Source organism: Acipenser ruthenus, chromosome 16 (genome assembly GCF_902713425.1).
Source record: "Acipenser ruthenus chromosome 16, fAciRut3.2 maternal haplotype, whole genome shotgun sequence".
Taxonomy (NCBI): Eukaryota; Metazoa; Chordata; class Actinopteri; order Acipenseriformes; family Acipenseridae; genus Acipenser; species Acipenser ruthenus.
The window spans coordinates 22,616,392-22,633,582 of record NC_081204.1 but is presented as its reverse complement, the minus strand read 5'-3'; the positions used below and the strand labels follow the sequence as shown (position 1 = coordinate 22,633,582).

General features: G+C 42.8%; 1 protein-coding gene across 1 annotated transcript in view; it reads left to right on the top strand.

Moving 5' to 3' along the window:
• Positions 1 to 232: 232 nt before the first annotated feature.
• LOC117412261 (insulin receptor substrate 2-B-like) overlaps positions 233 to 17,191 on the top strand; it is a 40,071-nt gene continuing 23,112 nt past the window's right edge. Inside the window, exon 1 of the mRNA XM_034020473.3 lies at positions 233 to 4,068. Coding sequence (XP_033876364.3) covers positions 492 to 4,068 — 3,577 coding nt within the window. The 5' untranslated portion in view covers positions 233 to 491. The remainder of the gene's footprint in view (positions 4,069 to 17,191) is intronic.

Sequence of the window (17,191 nt, the reverse complement as noted above, 5' to 3'; positions counted from 1 at the left end):
ATGGAGCTGACTTTTCATATACGCCAACCAAAATTCGATTTGTGATTGGCTTCAGTGATTATGAATCACTGTCAGAATGTACCCCGCCCCCACCGCTTGACGTCAAGGTGCTGATTGGTTTCACGACAACCTTTCGAGTCATACTATTGGGTTCACTGTTCATCAATCTGCCCTAACCCCACCCACACTATTGCTGGATTTACACCCCCCCCCCTCTCCCGACTCTGCATGACGCGAAGGTCACGTGTTGTTTTTGCTCCTGTCCGTAGAGATGTGTATAAGAGAGAGAGAGAGAGAGAGAGAGATTGAGATTATAGAATCGAGTGAATGCGGCTATGTAGTAACTGGCAGCATTTGTTTGCTGGCACACTGTGTTGGATACAAATTTCATTTTAAACGGAATTACTGCAGCGAATACGCAATTTGACGAACAAGATGGGATCAACGTTGATGAAACAGAGGTAAAGTGACCTTTATTTCTCTATATACTCATGGCAAATTTGATTAATTATCGAGAAAACAACGCCGCGATGTTGATGGTAGAGGCACACCAGCGCGCTAGTATTATTGGGTCGAAAACAACAACAACAACAACAACAAGAAGCGGCGGCGGAGCGTCCCCGGCGAGGGAACCCTCTTCATCTTTAATTCATATTAACACCGCGCATTTTCAACAACACTCACCTCTCGCCCTCCACCAACACAACCTACAAACACACCAACAACCACACCAACACTACGCCGAAGAAAACAACGCGGACGAGTTGCTGAGAAAATCATCCTCTACTACTTTATCCCGGGTGCACGAGGAAGCTGCTGTAAATACTAGCATTACCGGTACTACGACTACAACGACTACCACTAGTAACAGTGAGGGGAGTGATGATGTACGGAAATGCGGCTACTTGAGAAAGCAAAAACACGGTCACAAGAGATTCTTTGTGCTTCGGGAACCAAGCCAGCTGGGTCCTTCCCGGCTGGAGTACTATGACAGTGAAAAGAAATTTCGAAATTGCACTCGGTCTGCCTCTTGCCCCCCTAAGAGAGTGATTCCTCTGTACCAGTGCTTTACTGTAAACAGGCGGGCCGATGCCAAGAATAAATACCTCATTGCTCTGTATACTAAAGATGAGTGTTTTGCTATGGTCGCTGAGAATGAGCATGAACAGGAAAGCTGGTACTTGGCAATAAGTGACTTAATGAATGAAGGGAAAAAGGGGGGGCTGGATTCAGATGAGCTGGATGACGGCTATGGCACCGTCACACCTGGGACTGTATTTAAAGAAGTGTGGCAGGTGAATGTGAAGCCCAAGGGACTGGGGCACACTAAAAACCTGACTGGAGTGTACAGGCTGTGTCTCTCCAGCAAGACCATTCACTTGGTTAAGCTTAACTCTGACACCCCCTGTGTGAACTTGCAGCTGATGAACATCAGGCGGTGTGGGCATTCTGAGAGCTTCTTCTTCATTGAGGTGGGTCGATCTGCCTCCATTGGGCCCGGGGAGATCTGGATGCAGGTGGATGACTCTGTGGTGGCACAGAACATGCATGAGACCATCCTGGAAACCATGAAAGCCCTCAAAGCTTTCACTGAGTTCAGGCCAAGGAGCAAAAGCCAGTCCTCCGGCAGCAACCCCATTGCTTTCATTACCACCCGTCGGCACCTAGGCAACCTTCCCCCCAGCCAGACCGGATTGCAGAGGCGGGCCAGGACGGAGAGCATGGCTGGCACACCCCCTACAAGCAAAAGTGGGGGCTACCGCTTCCGGACCTCCAGCGAAGGGGAGGGCACCATGGCCAGGCCTTTTAGGTCTGTTACTGGGAGCTTAATCCACCTGAACACTGCCAGGATAAACCTGGGCAAGCAGGAGGGCAGCGGGAGGTACGTTAAGGCGCCCCCTGGATCCGCCTACCACACGCGCTCAGCCTCCCTGCCAGTGTCGCACTTTCCCTCTACCACCAGCCCTGTCAGCGTTTCTTCAAGCAGTGGCCATGGATCAGCTTCTGATACCCTGACCCGCCCCTCCAGTGCCTCTATATGTGGATCTCCAAGTGATGGGGGGTTTAATTCTTCTGACGAGTACGGCTCCAGCCCTGGGGATTTCCGATATTTCAGGGTTAGAAGCAACACCCCCGATTCCCTGGGGAACACCCCACCGATCCGGGAGGAAAACTGCTTGAGTGAGTACATGTCTATGGATAAGCACACCAATGGGATGAGTAGCTGCTGTTACAGTACCCAGGACGATGGCTTGAGGGATGAGTACATTGATGCTGAGAAATGCTTCAGGAAAAGGACTCACTCGCTCACCAAGCTGGGTGCCGCCACAGTGTACCAGAAAATGGCACAGACTACCTCCTCACTGGATGAACCCGGTGCAGATGCCAACCCCTTGGGCAGCCAAGGCCATCTGTCATACTCCGCCTCTCCTAAATCCAGCTACCCCTATCCAGAGGATTACTGTGAAGCTAAGCTTCCCTCACCTTCCATCACCCAGCGGCAGGGTGCAACTAAGGACGATGGCTACATGCCAATGATGCCTGGAGTGGCCCCGTCCTGCCAAGCAGATTATATGCCTATGCATCCTAAAAACACAGCCCCCAAACAGATCGTCCACCCCAGGTCTGCACCTCATGTGGACTCCAGGGGTTATATGATGATGCAGCCCAGTGTAAGTTGCTCACCTGTGCAAAACTGCTCCAAGGGCAGCAGTGACCGGTTGCTCAATGGCGAGTATATGGATATGTCCCAGAGCAACAGCACCCGATGCAAGCTGTCCAGTGACTGCTATTATGGTCAGACTGCGCCTGATCTCCCCAAGTCCTACAGCTCTTACTTCTCTTTGCCTAGATCATACAAGGCTCCTGCCCAGGAAAACGGCAAGCACAATGAATATGTCCCCATGTGCTCTCCTGGCAAGCCTGTCAATGCTGGACCTGAGTACAGCAGCAGATGTACTGGTAGCAGCAGCATCACCTCCACCAACAAGGGGCACAGTAGTTATACACCCGCCTCACTCAGCCTGCAAAATGGGAATGGGGAAGTGTGTGGACCGAACCGAAGAGCTGTGAGACCCACCAGACTGTCCCTGGGCAGCCGCAGTAGCAACACAGTACCCCAGACTTCTGAACGAGCCCTGCCACCTGAGCCCCACAGCCCGGGAGAGTATATTAACATCGATTTTGGGGAGAAGGCCATTCACACACCGTACTGCCTGTCTGCAGAGGGGTCTCCTCCTTCCCTGGGCTCCAACAGCGACCACAGGCGGTCCCCGCTAAATGACTACATGAGCCTGGATTTGGACGCCCAGTCGCCCAAAGCAGCTGATGTGTCTCTAGCATGCTCTGCCACCAGAATGGCCCTGACCTCCTCTTCCATTGCAGATGTTCTCAGAAGCCAGCCCAGCAATGATTATGCTCGGATGGCTCTTGGGGACACGCCTGTCACTGGCGGAGCAGGACGGACTGATGATTACACAGAAATGACCTTTAACCTGGCGCTGACCCCACCACGGTCAGGTGCCCCACAGGAGCCAGACAGCCTTGAGGCGGTGAGCCCATCTTCAGTTGTGAAGCGGCTCTGTATTGTTGAACGGTACCCTGGGCAGAGCAGCTTTCCTATCCCACCTCCTCCTTCATCAGCACCCCCCTTTGAACCCAAGGTGATCCGTGCTGACCCCCAGGGCAGGCGGCGGCACAGCTCGGAGACCTTCTCCTCCTCGCCCAGCAGCTCAGCTAGCATCGCCCCCGCCAGCGCCCTCCTGACCGACAGCAGCAAGCGGCACAGCTCCGCCTCCTTCGACAGCGTCTGGCTCCGACTGGGGGAGGGACCCGACACCAGTGCAGGGGGTGAGTGCAGCAGCCAGGACGGCAGTGGGAAGATGTGCAGGAACACCTCGGCTGGCTATCAGAATGGCCTCAACTACATCGCCCTGGACCTGAGGGAGGACCTGAGAAGCTGCGAGCCCCCTGTACCACCCACCTCCCCCTCACCGCCTCCTGCCGAGAACAGAGCCTACGCAAGCATAGACTTCTCCAAGTCGGACAGAATGAAGGGCGCGCCGAAAGGTTGGTTATGTTTCTGTCTTCCTTTACGCCAGAAGCACAAAGCCCAGGAGATAAACTGTTTTCATGAGTAGTTACAATTGTGTTTGCAGGGAAAGATGGGCAGTGGGGGCACGTGTGAAGTTTAGGATGCTAACCTGAATCGGAAAGGGCAGGAAAAGCACTTGTGAGTTTAGCTAATCGAAGTAACTTTGTTTATTAGATCACTTTTTGTTTAATAATTGTGCTGGTACTTCACCAGAACAAAAAGTAGAAAACACTGGTTGTTTGCAGCCTACATCTCTTTTGAGTGAGTTTCAAAGATGACAGTGAATGCTGTACTGTTTGAGTGTTGCTTTTCATTCAGTGAGCAGTGGTAATGAATACTAAAAGCACAATGTAAACTGCATGACAATTAGGAAGCAGCGATATCATCTTGTAACCAATGGTAGTCACTAGTTACAGCTCTATAAAAAGTTTCCTGGATAACTAAGCAGCTGTGAAGTTGACTGTAGTGTGACCCACTGCAATGTTCTCTGGCTTCTGTTTGTATGTGGCTTGTGTAAGGTATGGTAAAATGAGCTCACTATTAAAATGATACAAATGCAGCTGAACGATGTTGTCTGATTTTCAAAAGTATTCCGAATGGTGTGCCAGCTTGCTCAGAATTCAACAGCTCAGTGAAAAACTGGGCAAATGTTTTTCACTTGTGACTGAGCTGCTTTTACTGTTCATGTTCTGAATCACAGTAAGATTAATAGTTAGAAGTAGAGATTTAAATGGTTCTTGAGTGCCATTTTGAAAATAGGGTGACATTACTGGGGCAGGTTAAATGATATCTGAAACTGTTCTGCAGTATATATTTATAGGACTACTGCATACTGTATGTTTAGATAACAGGGGTGGAGATAGAAGTTCAAGGCAAAATCCATGGCTGTTTTCTTAATCCTAGAAAAAACAAACTCCCCGTTTCTAAACCCTGCTACAGTATATGACATCTTAACTACATCCCTGGGTAATAGTCTAAACTTCTTCTTTTAATTTAATTTAGCCATTCAGTTTGCTGTGTGTAGTGCGGTGCCCCCTCCCAATCTAAATGGTGTCATTGTGAAAGCAGACATGGCTGTAAGTTGGCCTGTGCTGTCGACTCTGGTCAGGTCTGTTTGTTCATGGGAAGGGGGGCTGGATGCAGAAGAAGAGCTCTGTTTTTCACTTCCCATTTTACTTTCGCAGCAGAAGTTCTGCATTTCTGCCATGTTTGGAATTTCAAGTCTGTAAACAAGTGACACAGCTTTTTTTTTTTTTTTTTTTTTTTTTTTTTTTTTTCTTTTTAAAGCTCTGTTCCCCTAATTAGCCCACAGGGCTGTGTTAAATGAATGCAGAACAAGAAGTCGGTTTTTAAGGGTTCTTCTGTGGATGTGGAGGCAGATCTTTCAGATCTTCAGCTCTTTTCTGACTTTTTTTTCTTTCTTTTTGACCATCCTTTTGTTTATTTAAAAAGCTGTGATTCCGGCAGGATAACCTAAGTGAGATGCCCTGTCCCCCTTCCAAGAGGTCTTAATCCACCCTGTGTTGTGCAGTAGCACATAGAGGTGATGGGGACTCCTTTTCATTAGCACTTTCAGCCATTCCAGATTTTAATATAGGCTTGATTAGCCACTGTGTGTATGGAACAAACTCAGGTGTGTCTTTTTAAACTGATAGTAAAACAAGGAATGGATCAAAGTGCTATGCAGTGGCAGTCTTATTACATCCCGGTTTATCAAAATAATGTGTGTTGATGGGTCCTGCAAAAAACGTGTATTTTCAGATTGATAGTGAAAAATTGTCCAGTGTGTTTTGAAGTGTTTTGTTTTGCTTGGAGAACACACTCGTTTGGGGGATGGGGATATTCTAATATCTTAAGACTGCACCAATCACATTGCTGCATGGCAGATGGTTAAACTAATTTTGTTCTGAAATGAATCTTGCAATGAATTCTACAGTAAACAGTGATGGGAGGAGGCAAGGGAAGGGGTTGTGGTCTTCTTCTGTAACCAGCTTTCCCTGTCAACAGCTTTATGGAATAATGACCTTTAAAAGCTTCAAGGATCCTGCAGTTGAAAATCAAATTTAGCATTTTGGCACTACTGTACTGCAGCACTGCTGTGTTGGGCTGTGGTTAAAATTTTTTTTTTAATATTCAGATGTTACTGTAACTTGTTTTGGGCTATGGTATGAATATAGCGTTACCATTACAGTCTTTAAGGACATTTCAAGATTAAACATTTCTACCTTCTGTCTAAACAGGCTTTACGTTAAATGTTGTAGCACATTTCCATTTTTACATTGATTTCTATTATAGTTTACAATGTGCATCCCAATGCCATACTAAAAATGTGAAAATCAGTGCAAACGGTAAACGTTCAGTGAAATTCTAAACTGTTTAGGATGATGATCATTTTTTTGTTTATATGTTTTAAACTTTTCCAACCTAAATTCTACATTTTAAAGATGACAAATGTATTTGGCCCCCAATATGAATTTCAGTTAAAATATTTATATGTATATCTCCTAAACTATATTAAGCTGTTTTGTTTTTTTGTTAAAATGGGCATTTTTGAAGAATTCAAAGTATAGGCCTATAAGTTTATTAAATATTCCATGCATAATGAGACTGTCTTTGCCATCTCTGAATCATGGTGATAAGCAAGTGAAGCTTATCAGTTTTGCCAGAACCGTGAAATTGCATGATTTGCTCCTTGCTGTGGTTCTGCCCATCTTTCTCAAACAAAATGTGATCAATATTTATTTTGGTACTATACCAAAGGCTATGTCCTGTGTGAGTGGCTCATTTACACAAGTGTGTGCTGCAGATGGCAGGTCCCTCTTTCTTTCTCCAACTCCTGTATTTGTAGCGTTTATGCTATAACTTTTTTTTTAACCCCAGAACATTTATGCTTTCTACTGTGGTGTTGCCTCTAAACACACACCAGGAATACAAACGCTTAGCAGCTAATCGTTGCCAGCTTGGCTATCTGACTGTTCTGTTCAAAGGAAAGAGGACAGTGGAGTATGTTAATGGTTTTTATTGGTTGGATTATACAGTAGTTCTGAACATTGCATATCTGCTTTTAAACATGATGATGTTGTCTTGGCAGATCGTGTACAGTGCCCATATCACATTAGGCAGCAGTTCCGTTTCACATGGCCCTTTACGACATGTTGTGGTCATACTGTAATACTGATGCGCATCTTCTGGCTGAGTGTGGTCGAGTTTGTATAACTACCCTATACAGTAGCCTAGCAGTCTTCTCTGTAATGCCAACTAAATTAAGCATCATTTTATTACCATTTTCTCAAGTTCCATTCTACTAAAGAAATGAGAGATGTGATCTTTCTTTAGTTTTTTTTGTTTTTTTTGTTTGGGAATGGCAGTATCTTTCTTGCTCAATTCTTTGAAGTGGTGATTGGTGCATGACTCAGCCCCCCTGTCTCCTCCTGACTCATCTGTTTGTTGGAGTCCCACAGGGAGGAGCGGGATGTCTTGTTTTTTTTTTTTTTTTGCAGCTTTGTTGGAATTATTTGGTTGGTGTGAAGCTCCTTTTATTCCTCCACCTGACTTGTTTATCCAGCAGAAATGTGCACGATTGAGTCACACTATTTGTTTTTCTGTGGGTTTGAAAGAATGTGGAAAAACAGATGCAACCCAGATTGCAACAGTTATTACAGCCCTTTGCCAGCTGCATCAGCATTTGCACAATCTTCAACTTCAAGAAACAAAACCCAACTATTCCTAATTTTGAAAACGGGCAAAGGTCCCAAGGCTCACAGGTCTGCCGCTTATAATTTGTCCTCCTCACCTTTTCATGTGAAAACAATATGTTTAGAAAGTTGACCGGGTACAGTACAATGCTGTTGTGTTTTTGTAGTGATAGAGTCCAAAATAACTGCTTGCTAGCATCTTGGTTAGATAATGAGTAGGTTAATGGTAAACTTTAGACAAATAGGATAGTTGTCACTATTACTAAGCAAAATACTAAAAACACAATTCTGTAGAGTAAGTCTTGTGAAGGATCATAACACATTTTAGGGGTCTGTTCTGTTCTAATATATGGTGGTTGATGATCCAAATACTGTTAAAATAATTAAAATAGGCAAATCAAACGCCTACAGGAACAGTGCATGTGGTTGTGCATTTCAGATTTTCATCTGCAGTCGTGAAGATTGCTCTAGTAATTGAATTGACCCCATTCTATTTTTTTGTTAACTATGTTGGTTGCCCAGTTAAAGGGTACATAAGGACCTTTTTATGTTCCCATGTTTTGCTACAACTGTTTACGTAAGGTGTGTGTATTGTTTAAATGTGTTTGTGTGTTTTTTTAAACTGTTAAATTGCATTCCCTGCCGCAAGGTGGCTTCACATGTACCCGCATGTACCTACATTTTCCATCAGTGTTCAGTCCCCTTGGCAACATAATTGCTTAAACAAGTGTTTTTCTTTTATTGCTTACAGAAAAATTGCGGGTACACCTTGCATTCATGTCATAATTGAGCTTTCGATGTGGGGAAATAGTTTTGATAGGATACTCTGTACTGTAAACAGACCAAGTACTGTACATCTCTTTAGAAAATATTTTAAAAAGCAGCTTTCATTTGTCTGGCCATAAATGGGATGACCTCTATATATAGTGATTTCAGTGTACCCCTTCAGAATGTTCTGAGGAAACGATTATGGGGGATGCTGACCCATTTACATTTCAGATAAAGGAGAAGTGTGCAGTTCTTAAGTCGCACATCTAAAAATGAGGTCAAGTCAAACACATTACAAACTTCAAGGTGACTGATCAATGCAGGAAGGAGATTGAGTAACCAGCCATGGTCCACGTGAGCTGGAATGACCCTGTAGCCTTTTGTGTTAAGCAACCTGCTATTGTTAAACCCCACGACTCCCATTAACTGGGTAGGTCACAGTTCAGATAGTGTATAGCCCAGTCATTTTAAGTTTTGACAAGCATGAACATTTTTAGCTGCCTTTTTCCCTTCTGTGTAACGTTGGTTTTGATAAACATTTCTGTTTCCCTCTAAAATGCTAGACTTTTTCCCTCCTGCTCTAGAATCCTCTAACACCTGGAGTACACACTGTGCATTATGCAGTGTGTCCATAGAGATGGAACCTTCGTACCCCAAATTCTCAGCGCTTTCAGTTTTTACTGTCGTCTCTGTATTTATCTTGTACAAGGACCTCCCCACTCTTTTTCCCAGGATGAATTTTAAGGTCACATCGCCATTCAGCTGACTGCAGTAATATACTTTATTTAGGGACCTGAATTAATCCAAACCTGTCACCTGACCTGACGGCATCAGAACAGAGGCACTCATGAATGGAACTCATGGTGCCACTGACAGCACCAAAGGTCATCAGCTGCTCCAGGGGCCAGTGTTGAAATAGAACATGTGCTCTTTAGGATTGCTCCCCACCGAAGGCTAGCCAGGGATCTATCCAGAGCGCAGGGCTGAAAAGCAGAGAGCTCCTTTCGTTTATGTATTTGTGAATGGGGAGCGCGATCAATAGTACTAAACAACACAAGTGCTAATAATATTAGAAGTAAGGTTTTCTTCTTTTTATTTTTTTTTAAATGCACATGTCCAGTCAACACCAAGGGTGGCAACCGTGGTCCTTGAGAGCCACAATCCTGCAGGATTTCCAAGTGTCTTTTAAATCATCAGTGGCTAAAGACCTGGGAAAATTGTTAGTGTTGACCAATTAAGAAAATAATTGAGAACTCTGGTAGAACGAAAACCAGAAGACCCTGCGATGTTGACCTTTATTTGCATTTTCCATTTGCAATCCAGTGAACTACATTGTGTAGTTTTAACAGGATCTGGGACTATGGATCCACACTACTGTACCTTCTTGTCTGTCTGTACTTGTACTGTACAAATGCAGCGCACATTTTTATGATTATCTAGAGAGCTTCTTCCTGTATCCAATGGTGAAGTTTGCTTTTAGGAGTAGCAGAGTGTGAATATAGGGGCACTCCTATACTTAATTTTCTTTAACACAGATGTGGCATGGGATGTTATTAACATGCAGTAAATAGTGTTTGTAATACAGTAGTTCTCATCTGACTAACCCTACGGCAGAATCCAATTTTAATTATAGCACCACTATCCTTTATTGGGACTCTTTAAAATGACCAAGCAACAAAACAAACACTAACTGAGGTGTTTTGTTTTTTTGTCATCTTTCTGCAGTGTTAAAATGAAAATTCTATGCAGTAGTTTATTTTGCCACTGTTTTTAAAGGATATCTGCACCATAATTAATATGTAATCCTGCTATACCATGAATACCATTAATTGGTAGAAGTATGTTGAGATCAGGGCTCTGTGGGGGCCATACCATCACTTCCAGGACTCCTTGTTCTTCTTTACGCTGAAGATAGTTCTTAATGACTTTCGCTGTATGTTTGGGGTCGTTGTCATGCTGCAGAATAAATTTGGGGCCAATCAGATGCCTCCCTGATGGTATTGCATGATGGATAAGTATCTGCCTGTACTTCTCAGCATTGAGGAGACCATTAATTCTGACCAAATCCCCAACTCCATTTGCAGAAATGCAGCCCCAAACTTGCAAGGAACCTCCACCATGCTTCACTGTTGCCTGCAGACACTCATTCGTGTACCGCTCTCCAGCCCTTCGGCGAACAAACTGCCTTCTGCTACAGCCAAATATTTCAAATTTTGACTCATCAGTCCAGAGCACCTGCTGCCATTTTTCTGCACCCCAGTTCCTGTGTTTTCGTGCATAGTTGAGTCGCTTGGCTTTGTTTCCACGTCGGAGGTATGGCTTTTTGACCGCAAGTCTTCCATGAAGGCCACTTCTGACCAGACTTCTCCGGACAGTAGATAGGTGTACCAGGATCCCACTGTTTTCTGCCAATTCTGAGTTGATGGCACTGCTGGACATCTTCCGATTGCGAAGGGAAGTAAGCATGATGTGTCTTTCATCTGCTGCAGTAAGTTTCCTTGGCCGACCACTGCGTCTACGGTCCTCAACGTTGCCCGTTTCTTTGTGCTTCTTCAAAAGAGCTTGGACAGCACATCTGGAAACCCCTGTCTGCCTTGAAATTTCTGCCTGGGAGAGACCTTGCTGATGCAGTATAACTACCTTGTGTCTTGTTGCTGTGCTCAGTCTTGCCATGGTGTATGACTTTTGACAGTAAACTGTCTTCAGCAACCTCACCTTGTTAGCTGAGTTTGGCTGTTCCTCACCCAGTTTTATTCCTCCTACACAGCTGTTTCTGCTTCAGTTAATGATTGTGTTTCAACCTACATATTGAATTGGTGATCATTAGCACCTGTTTGGTATAATTGTTTAATCATACACCTGACTATATGCCTACAAAATCCCTGACTTTGTGCAAGTGTACCTAGAAGAATCGATGCTGTTTTGAAGGCAAAGGGTGGTCACACCAAATATGGATTTGATTTAGATTTTTCTTCTGTTCACTCACTTTGCATTTAGTTAATTGATAAATATAATCTAGTAACATGTCTATTTTTGAAAGCATTCTTACTTTACAGCATCACACCTGCCTAAAACTTTTGCACAGTACTGTATATGCTGTAATTTGTCTGTAATAGAAAGCTATATTTTAAAATGCTCTGAGCCCTTGCAGCTAACGCACTTCCCCCAAGATGGCCGACTTCCGGTTTTCTCCTGTTGTTGAGACCGCACATCGAGGGGGACGCATACTAGCCCCCCCCCCCCCCCCCCTACATAGCGTCTTTTCAAAATGTTTTTAGAGGCTACATTTATTCAATGCCATTTCCATATACACACTATTGTACAAATGTAGTCTTAAAAAATGTTGCAGTCATTTAAGACTTCTGACCTTATTTGCTTAAGACATGTGTAAGTATGTTCACTTGTACATATTTAGTCCTCTCATCTACTGGGCTAATAACTTGCTAATGACATTCTTTAGCTTTTTGAGCATATAAGAATCCAGGGATATCGGCATATATGGCTCACTTACTGTACCTTGTTATATGTATCTAGAGGCAGTTCATGGTGATTATTTTCATTATATTGGTGCTAATGGTCCTGATTTTGAATTCACAAATTCGTAGGGTCTGTAAGCAGTTTCCCTGGCTCCAGGTTGCAGCTTGCCCCTGGGTCATGGATTTACTTCTATTAGGCTAAGTAAACCCCAGCTAGGGATTGAGCCTGTGGCCTTCCAATCTGGAAGAGCCTCAGCTATGGTTGAGCAGCTCAGCTATTGTACAGTGTGGACAGGGCTGCTTTCAGCTTTAAAAGAAGTGAATGCAAATACATTCATGAGTTTAATTGTACCTTAACTGCAGAAGTAGAGCTACAGTAAAGTGTTAATTGTTCTTGAACGCACTGCCACCTCATGATCAAGAGGCAGGGGTTTTAAACTTGCACTTCATGATCAGCAGTCCAAGGTATATCACTAATGTATTAACCTATTTTCTAGTTCTTCTTGGGAACTCCAACTCCCAGCAGTCTTTGCCAGCAAAAATAAATCGCAGCGAGTAATCCCTGAGCCAGTGACTGACCCGTGACCTTCCAAACTGCAAGTGCGCCTGCTGTCTCCTTAGCCATGATTGTGGTGATCAGCTATTACAGTATGTACATTTAGCCTGTATAAGATGATTTCAGATTTAACTTTATTAACTTGTGTGTCCAATGGAAATACATACTGTATGTAAGCCCTTCCATGCAGTGATTACTCTGAACCAACTTTCTTAAATGTAAAAGCTGTTCCTGTGTTCGCTGACTGCATGCGTACCCTACAGTGCCACAGCTTATGCCACCACCACGCTGCTTTCCTGAAGCTTTCACACGGTCTTCACGCTGCTCTCCTGCACATTCCACCCTATTCTCCTGCTGCCTTCCCGCGACATTCTTACTGAGGGCAATGAGGGAACTGCAGCATTTACAGGCAGCAAGATGTGCAGTCATATATTTGTTCTTTAAGATTCTGTTTTCTTGTATGACAGCACATTTTTATTTTCTTTATCACAATCGCTGAAGTTAGTGGGTCAAATGTAAAACATAAAAAAAAAAAATACAAATAAAGCCAGCCAACAGTCAGTGGAAATGTGATCTTTCTAGATACACGTGGTTAAGAAGACTTGTTCTACAGTAAAAACATTTCAAACTTCACCATGCAGTATTCTGATTAATTCTGCAGTTCTAAAGATTTTAAGCTGTTGTATGTTTGATTTTATAAATTTTGTTTTCTAGTGACAGTACTATCACGACCCACTTCTGTGAAAACCTCTTGTAGTTTATGCTTTGGTATACAATATATAAGTTGCTGGCGCTTCCTGGTACCTTCACTTCATGTGTGGTATGGTAGAACTGCAAGCAAGCCTAGAAACCTCAGCGAAGGTGCTTGTGAGCAGCAGTCTCGAATTGTATAGTTTAATATGTCACCTGCATTAATGTATAAAAACGAATGAAGAACCAAAAGATTCTCTGCTCCAATTAAAAGGAGTCTCCGTTAGTGGATCGATTTTTAAGCATTGGCATTAAAGTTTTATTATTTGTTTATTTAGCAGACACCGTTATCCAAGGCGACTTGCAGTAAGGTCTTCTTTTTAGTTTCAACAATATATGAAATGGGCAGTGAAATGTACTGACGCTTAAGTTAAAAATAATAAAAAAGTCTTCAAAAGAGCAGTACAAACTTGAGGGATCCTTGTCCATTTTTTTGTTTTAAGTCATGAAGGGAATATATAAAAAGATACATTTCTGTTAGTGTTTTTAATCTCCATTCTCCATCCTCCTCCTCTTCAAACAACATGTTCAGCAGATTGAGTCCTACACACACACACACACCCCACCTTGCAAGGAAGCAGGAAAGTTAAAGCAGCTTGCAGTCGGAGCAAGTATACACAAAGTATTGCGGTTCACCGTGTAACTGTCAACCCCAAGGACTACTCCTACCACCCACTGCTAACCACAGCAAAGCATCTGCTGCTGAAAACACTTCACACTGTCCTTCCTAAATTACCGTGCGCTCGCAATGCTGCGCTCCTGAAGCATTGCGGAAATAGGATGTTTCTTCCGAGTCCAGCCCTCACTCAAACCTTCCTTTTCAGCTGCAGTCCTCCAAGTAAAACACCCAGAGTGAAAACCACAGCTTGCTCAGGCTCCCTCATTCTATTCGGAGTGGCTGAACATGCTAATCCACTGTTACCTAAAAAAATGGACAAAAGATTCTAATTTTGGTCTCCGGAATGTGGAGTTGTGTACAGTAAAAGTTATGTATGGTAACTACTGTAGTGTTTTAATTGCTGCCTAAATCGGTAACAAATTGTGCCTGTTGTTTTACACTGGCTTAGTCCTCTATTGTCAACCTGAAGTTGAAAATAAGTTTGCTCTATTTCCAGTGATTCACTGTTTGTGGTTCAAGAGTAAATCCCAGGTGTGTCCGAACATTTTCCAAAATTAGGCTACTGCACCCATTTCGAAAAGACACACAGTAACGTAGCAGGAAATCTCTGTACTTCCTTTTGCACACCGCTTATCTCTCTTAGGTGTGTATTGTGATACATACAAAACTAGGGCTATAAACTGTAGCTACTTGGAATGCACAGTTTCTTTTGTCATGAATAAAGTGATTTATTGTTGGTATAAATACATGTTCCTATTTCTATTAAGTCATTTATGTCTTATTGCACATCATACAAAGTATCCTATCAGGACCATGTGTACATTATAGTGATCTGTATTGTAACCTGTATATTGTGACCTTAATGAATTGTTATACTCCAACCAGACAGAGGTTTCACTGCTGTCCTAGAAAAACTTGATACTGTATCTAACAATTTCAGTTGAACCTCATTTAGGTTTTCTGAGAGCATTTTAAAAAGATGTAGTTGAAAAAATTGATAACCAAAAAACATTGAATTAAAAACAGCATTTGTTAGATAATAGGATGCAAGGGTGGTTTAAACAAAATGAAGTTGTGGGTTTTTCACCTCTTCCTCTGGTGTGGACAGCTATTTATTTCTCATTTCAATGCTGGTTGACCTGGGCACAGTTAAATGTAAAATGCATTTAGGTTAAGTTGAATGTGCTGTAGCTGGCCAATGCCTGCTGTCTGTTCCGTCTGAGCTGTAATTTGCAGTGAGGAATGAGAGTAGGGGAGAGGGAAAGATTGTGTCAAAACAAGGTCTTCACTTTTCTGTCGAGTAAGGTTCTGTCTGTGGGAAATCCCAACAGCTCCTGAAAAAAGACAGGCATTTGTACTTCAGACTTTTGTCCACAACCAGAGTTTGTTTAAACACGCTGGGTCTAAGGTCACACAGACGAAACCAAAAACAATCACCACAATTTGGTTTTAGAAAAGCTAAAGAAAAACAGTTTTAAAATTCCAGCCATTAGAGACGTTGTTGAAAATAGTACAGTTTAAGATTAACTCCCTGCTAATCGATTTGCTCCTGAATTAAAAATAGCAAAAAGCAAATGTGGTGGATTGGAAGGTTGTTTTTTTACAGTCGTCACTGGATTCTCACAAAACCACCTTGCAGTCTCTGCTAACAGGCCCAGGAAGCTGACTGCAGCCAGAAACTTTCTCCCTCACCTTTCACCAAAGTAAGGCTACAGTGTTCTGTTCAATTAGATTTGCTTCAGTTTTCCAACCCAAGATCCAAACATCCCACAATAGCGATCCTGTAACTGAGCCAGATACAGATCGCTTTGTTTCCCAGGTGCAGAAACGTGTTTGAATTTCACATTGATTTAGTGCAAAGATAGGGCTTGTTTTATTTGTGTGTGTATTGATCATTTAAACTTGTCTGCGTTTGTCTCTTCATAAATAAACAATGCTGTACAATGTAATGTTTATGGGGGGGGGGGGAGGGAACAAGCCTTGATTTGATAAAATGAGCTGGGCAAGTACGTTTCTCATTTCATCAGTCACACTTGTGCCGTGAAAACAGGCTGGGTTGTTGTTTCAGTCCTGACATTCATGAGATTCCACCAGCTAGGCACTGCGTGTTATATTAACGCACGCAGAATGTTTACTGCTTTTGCATTTATCCCAGATTTGATTTACAGTACAATCAACTTCAGTATGTTTAGGATTATGAGATCGGATGCATATTAAAAGATTATATTTTTTAATGAGGTCACGAACATTAAAAAAAAAAAAAAATGAATGCAAAGTAGGAAAAATGACCCAAAAATGATCATGATTGACAAGCGGACCTACATAGGATCTGATACACGTGGGGACAAAAATAATGTGGCAACAGACTTTTTTTTTTTTGTACAAGTGCTGTATGCCCTGTGTAGGGCTGCAACGAAGGGTATATTTTGACCTTCGAAGGTTCGGAACACATTACCGAAGGAAGGTTCGAACCTTCGATGGTACTCGTTTGCATAATTTATTGGTGACGTCACCATAGCTACTAGTTTTATATTTAATTGAAAATCCTATTTTACAGGTAAGCCATATAAATGGCATAAAACATGCACATGTAGTTTAAAAGTATGTTATATAGAACAGTAATCATGTTATAATTTAAAGACAAATGCAGGCTGTTTATGTACACGTAATTGATGCTGCTTGCGATACTGTATACAGTAAACTTGAATTGCAGCAGCAGCACTTAGGCAAAACAAAGCTTTATTTAACAGTAACTGTTCCAAACAGGTTATCGGTCACAGTCACATTTTACTACTAATAAAAATAATAGTAATAGGAACTTACGCTTGTCAAGTGACCCCAGAAATTGGTTGAGCCTCCATGATACATCAACAGTCGCTTGCACAGTTTGCATTCATCTTTAACAAAAAAATCCCAAACAGCAGAGGGGTTTCGAGACATTTCTTTTAGTACAGCTTACACTATACAACACTTTGCTGTCGAGATGGCGAATGAAGAAATTGATGCTTTGCCTCTGGATAACACGAGCTGGAGGAGGGTTGGGTGGACAGTGCTCGGTGTTAGTGTTGGCATATATTTTGCATGTTTCAAACATATATTCTTTCTACCATAGCACTTAGTTTACACTGTCTTGTACACTAGGTATTCCATACATATTTTAGTGACGCACTACATCCGCTGTAGATACCCTCACCCACCCCACCCAGTGCTTTGGCATAGTATACCCTGCTCCAA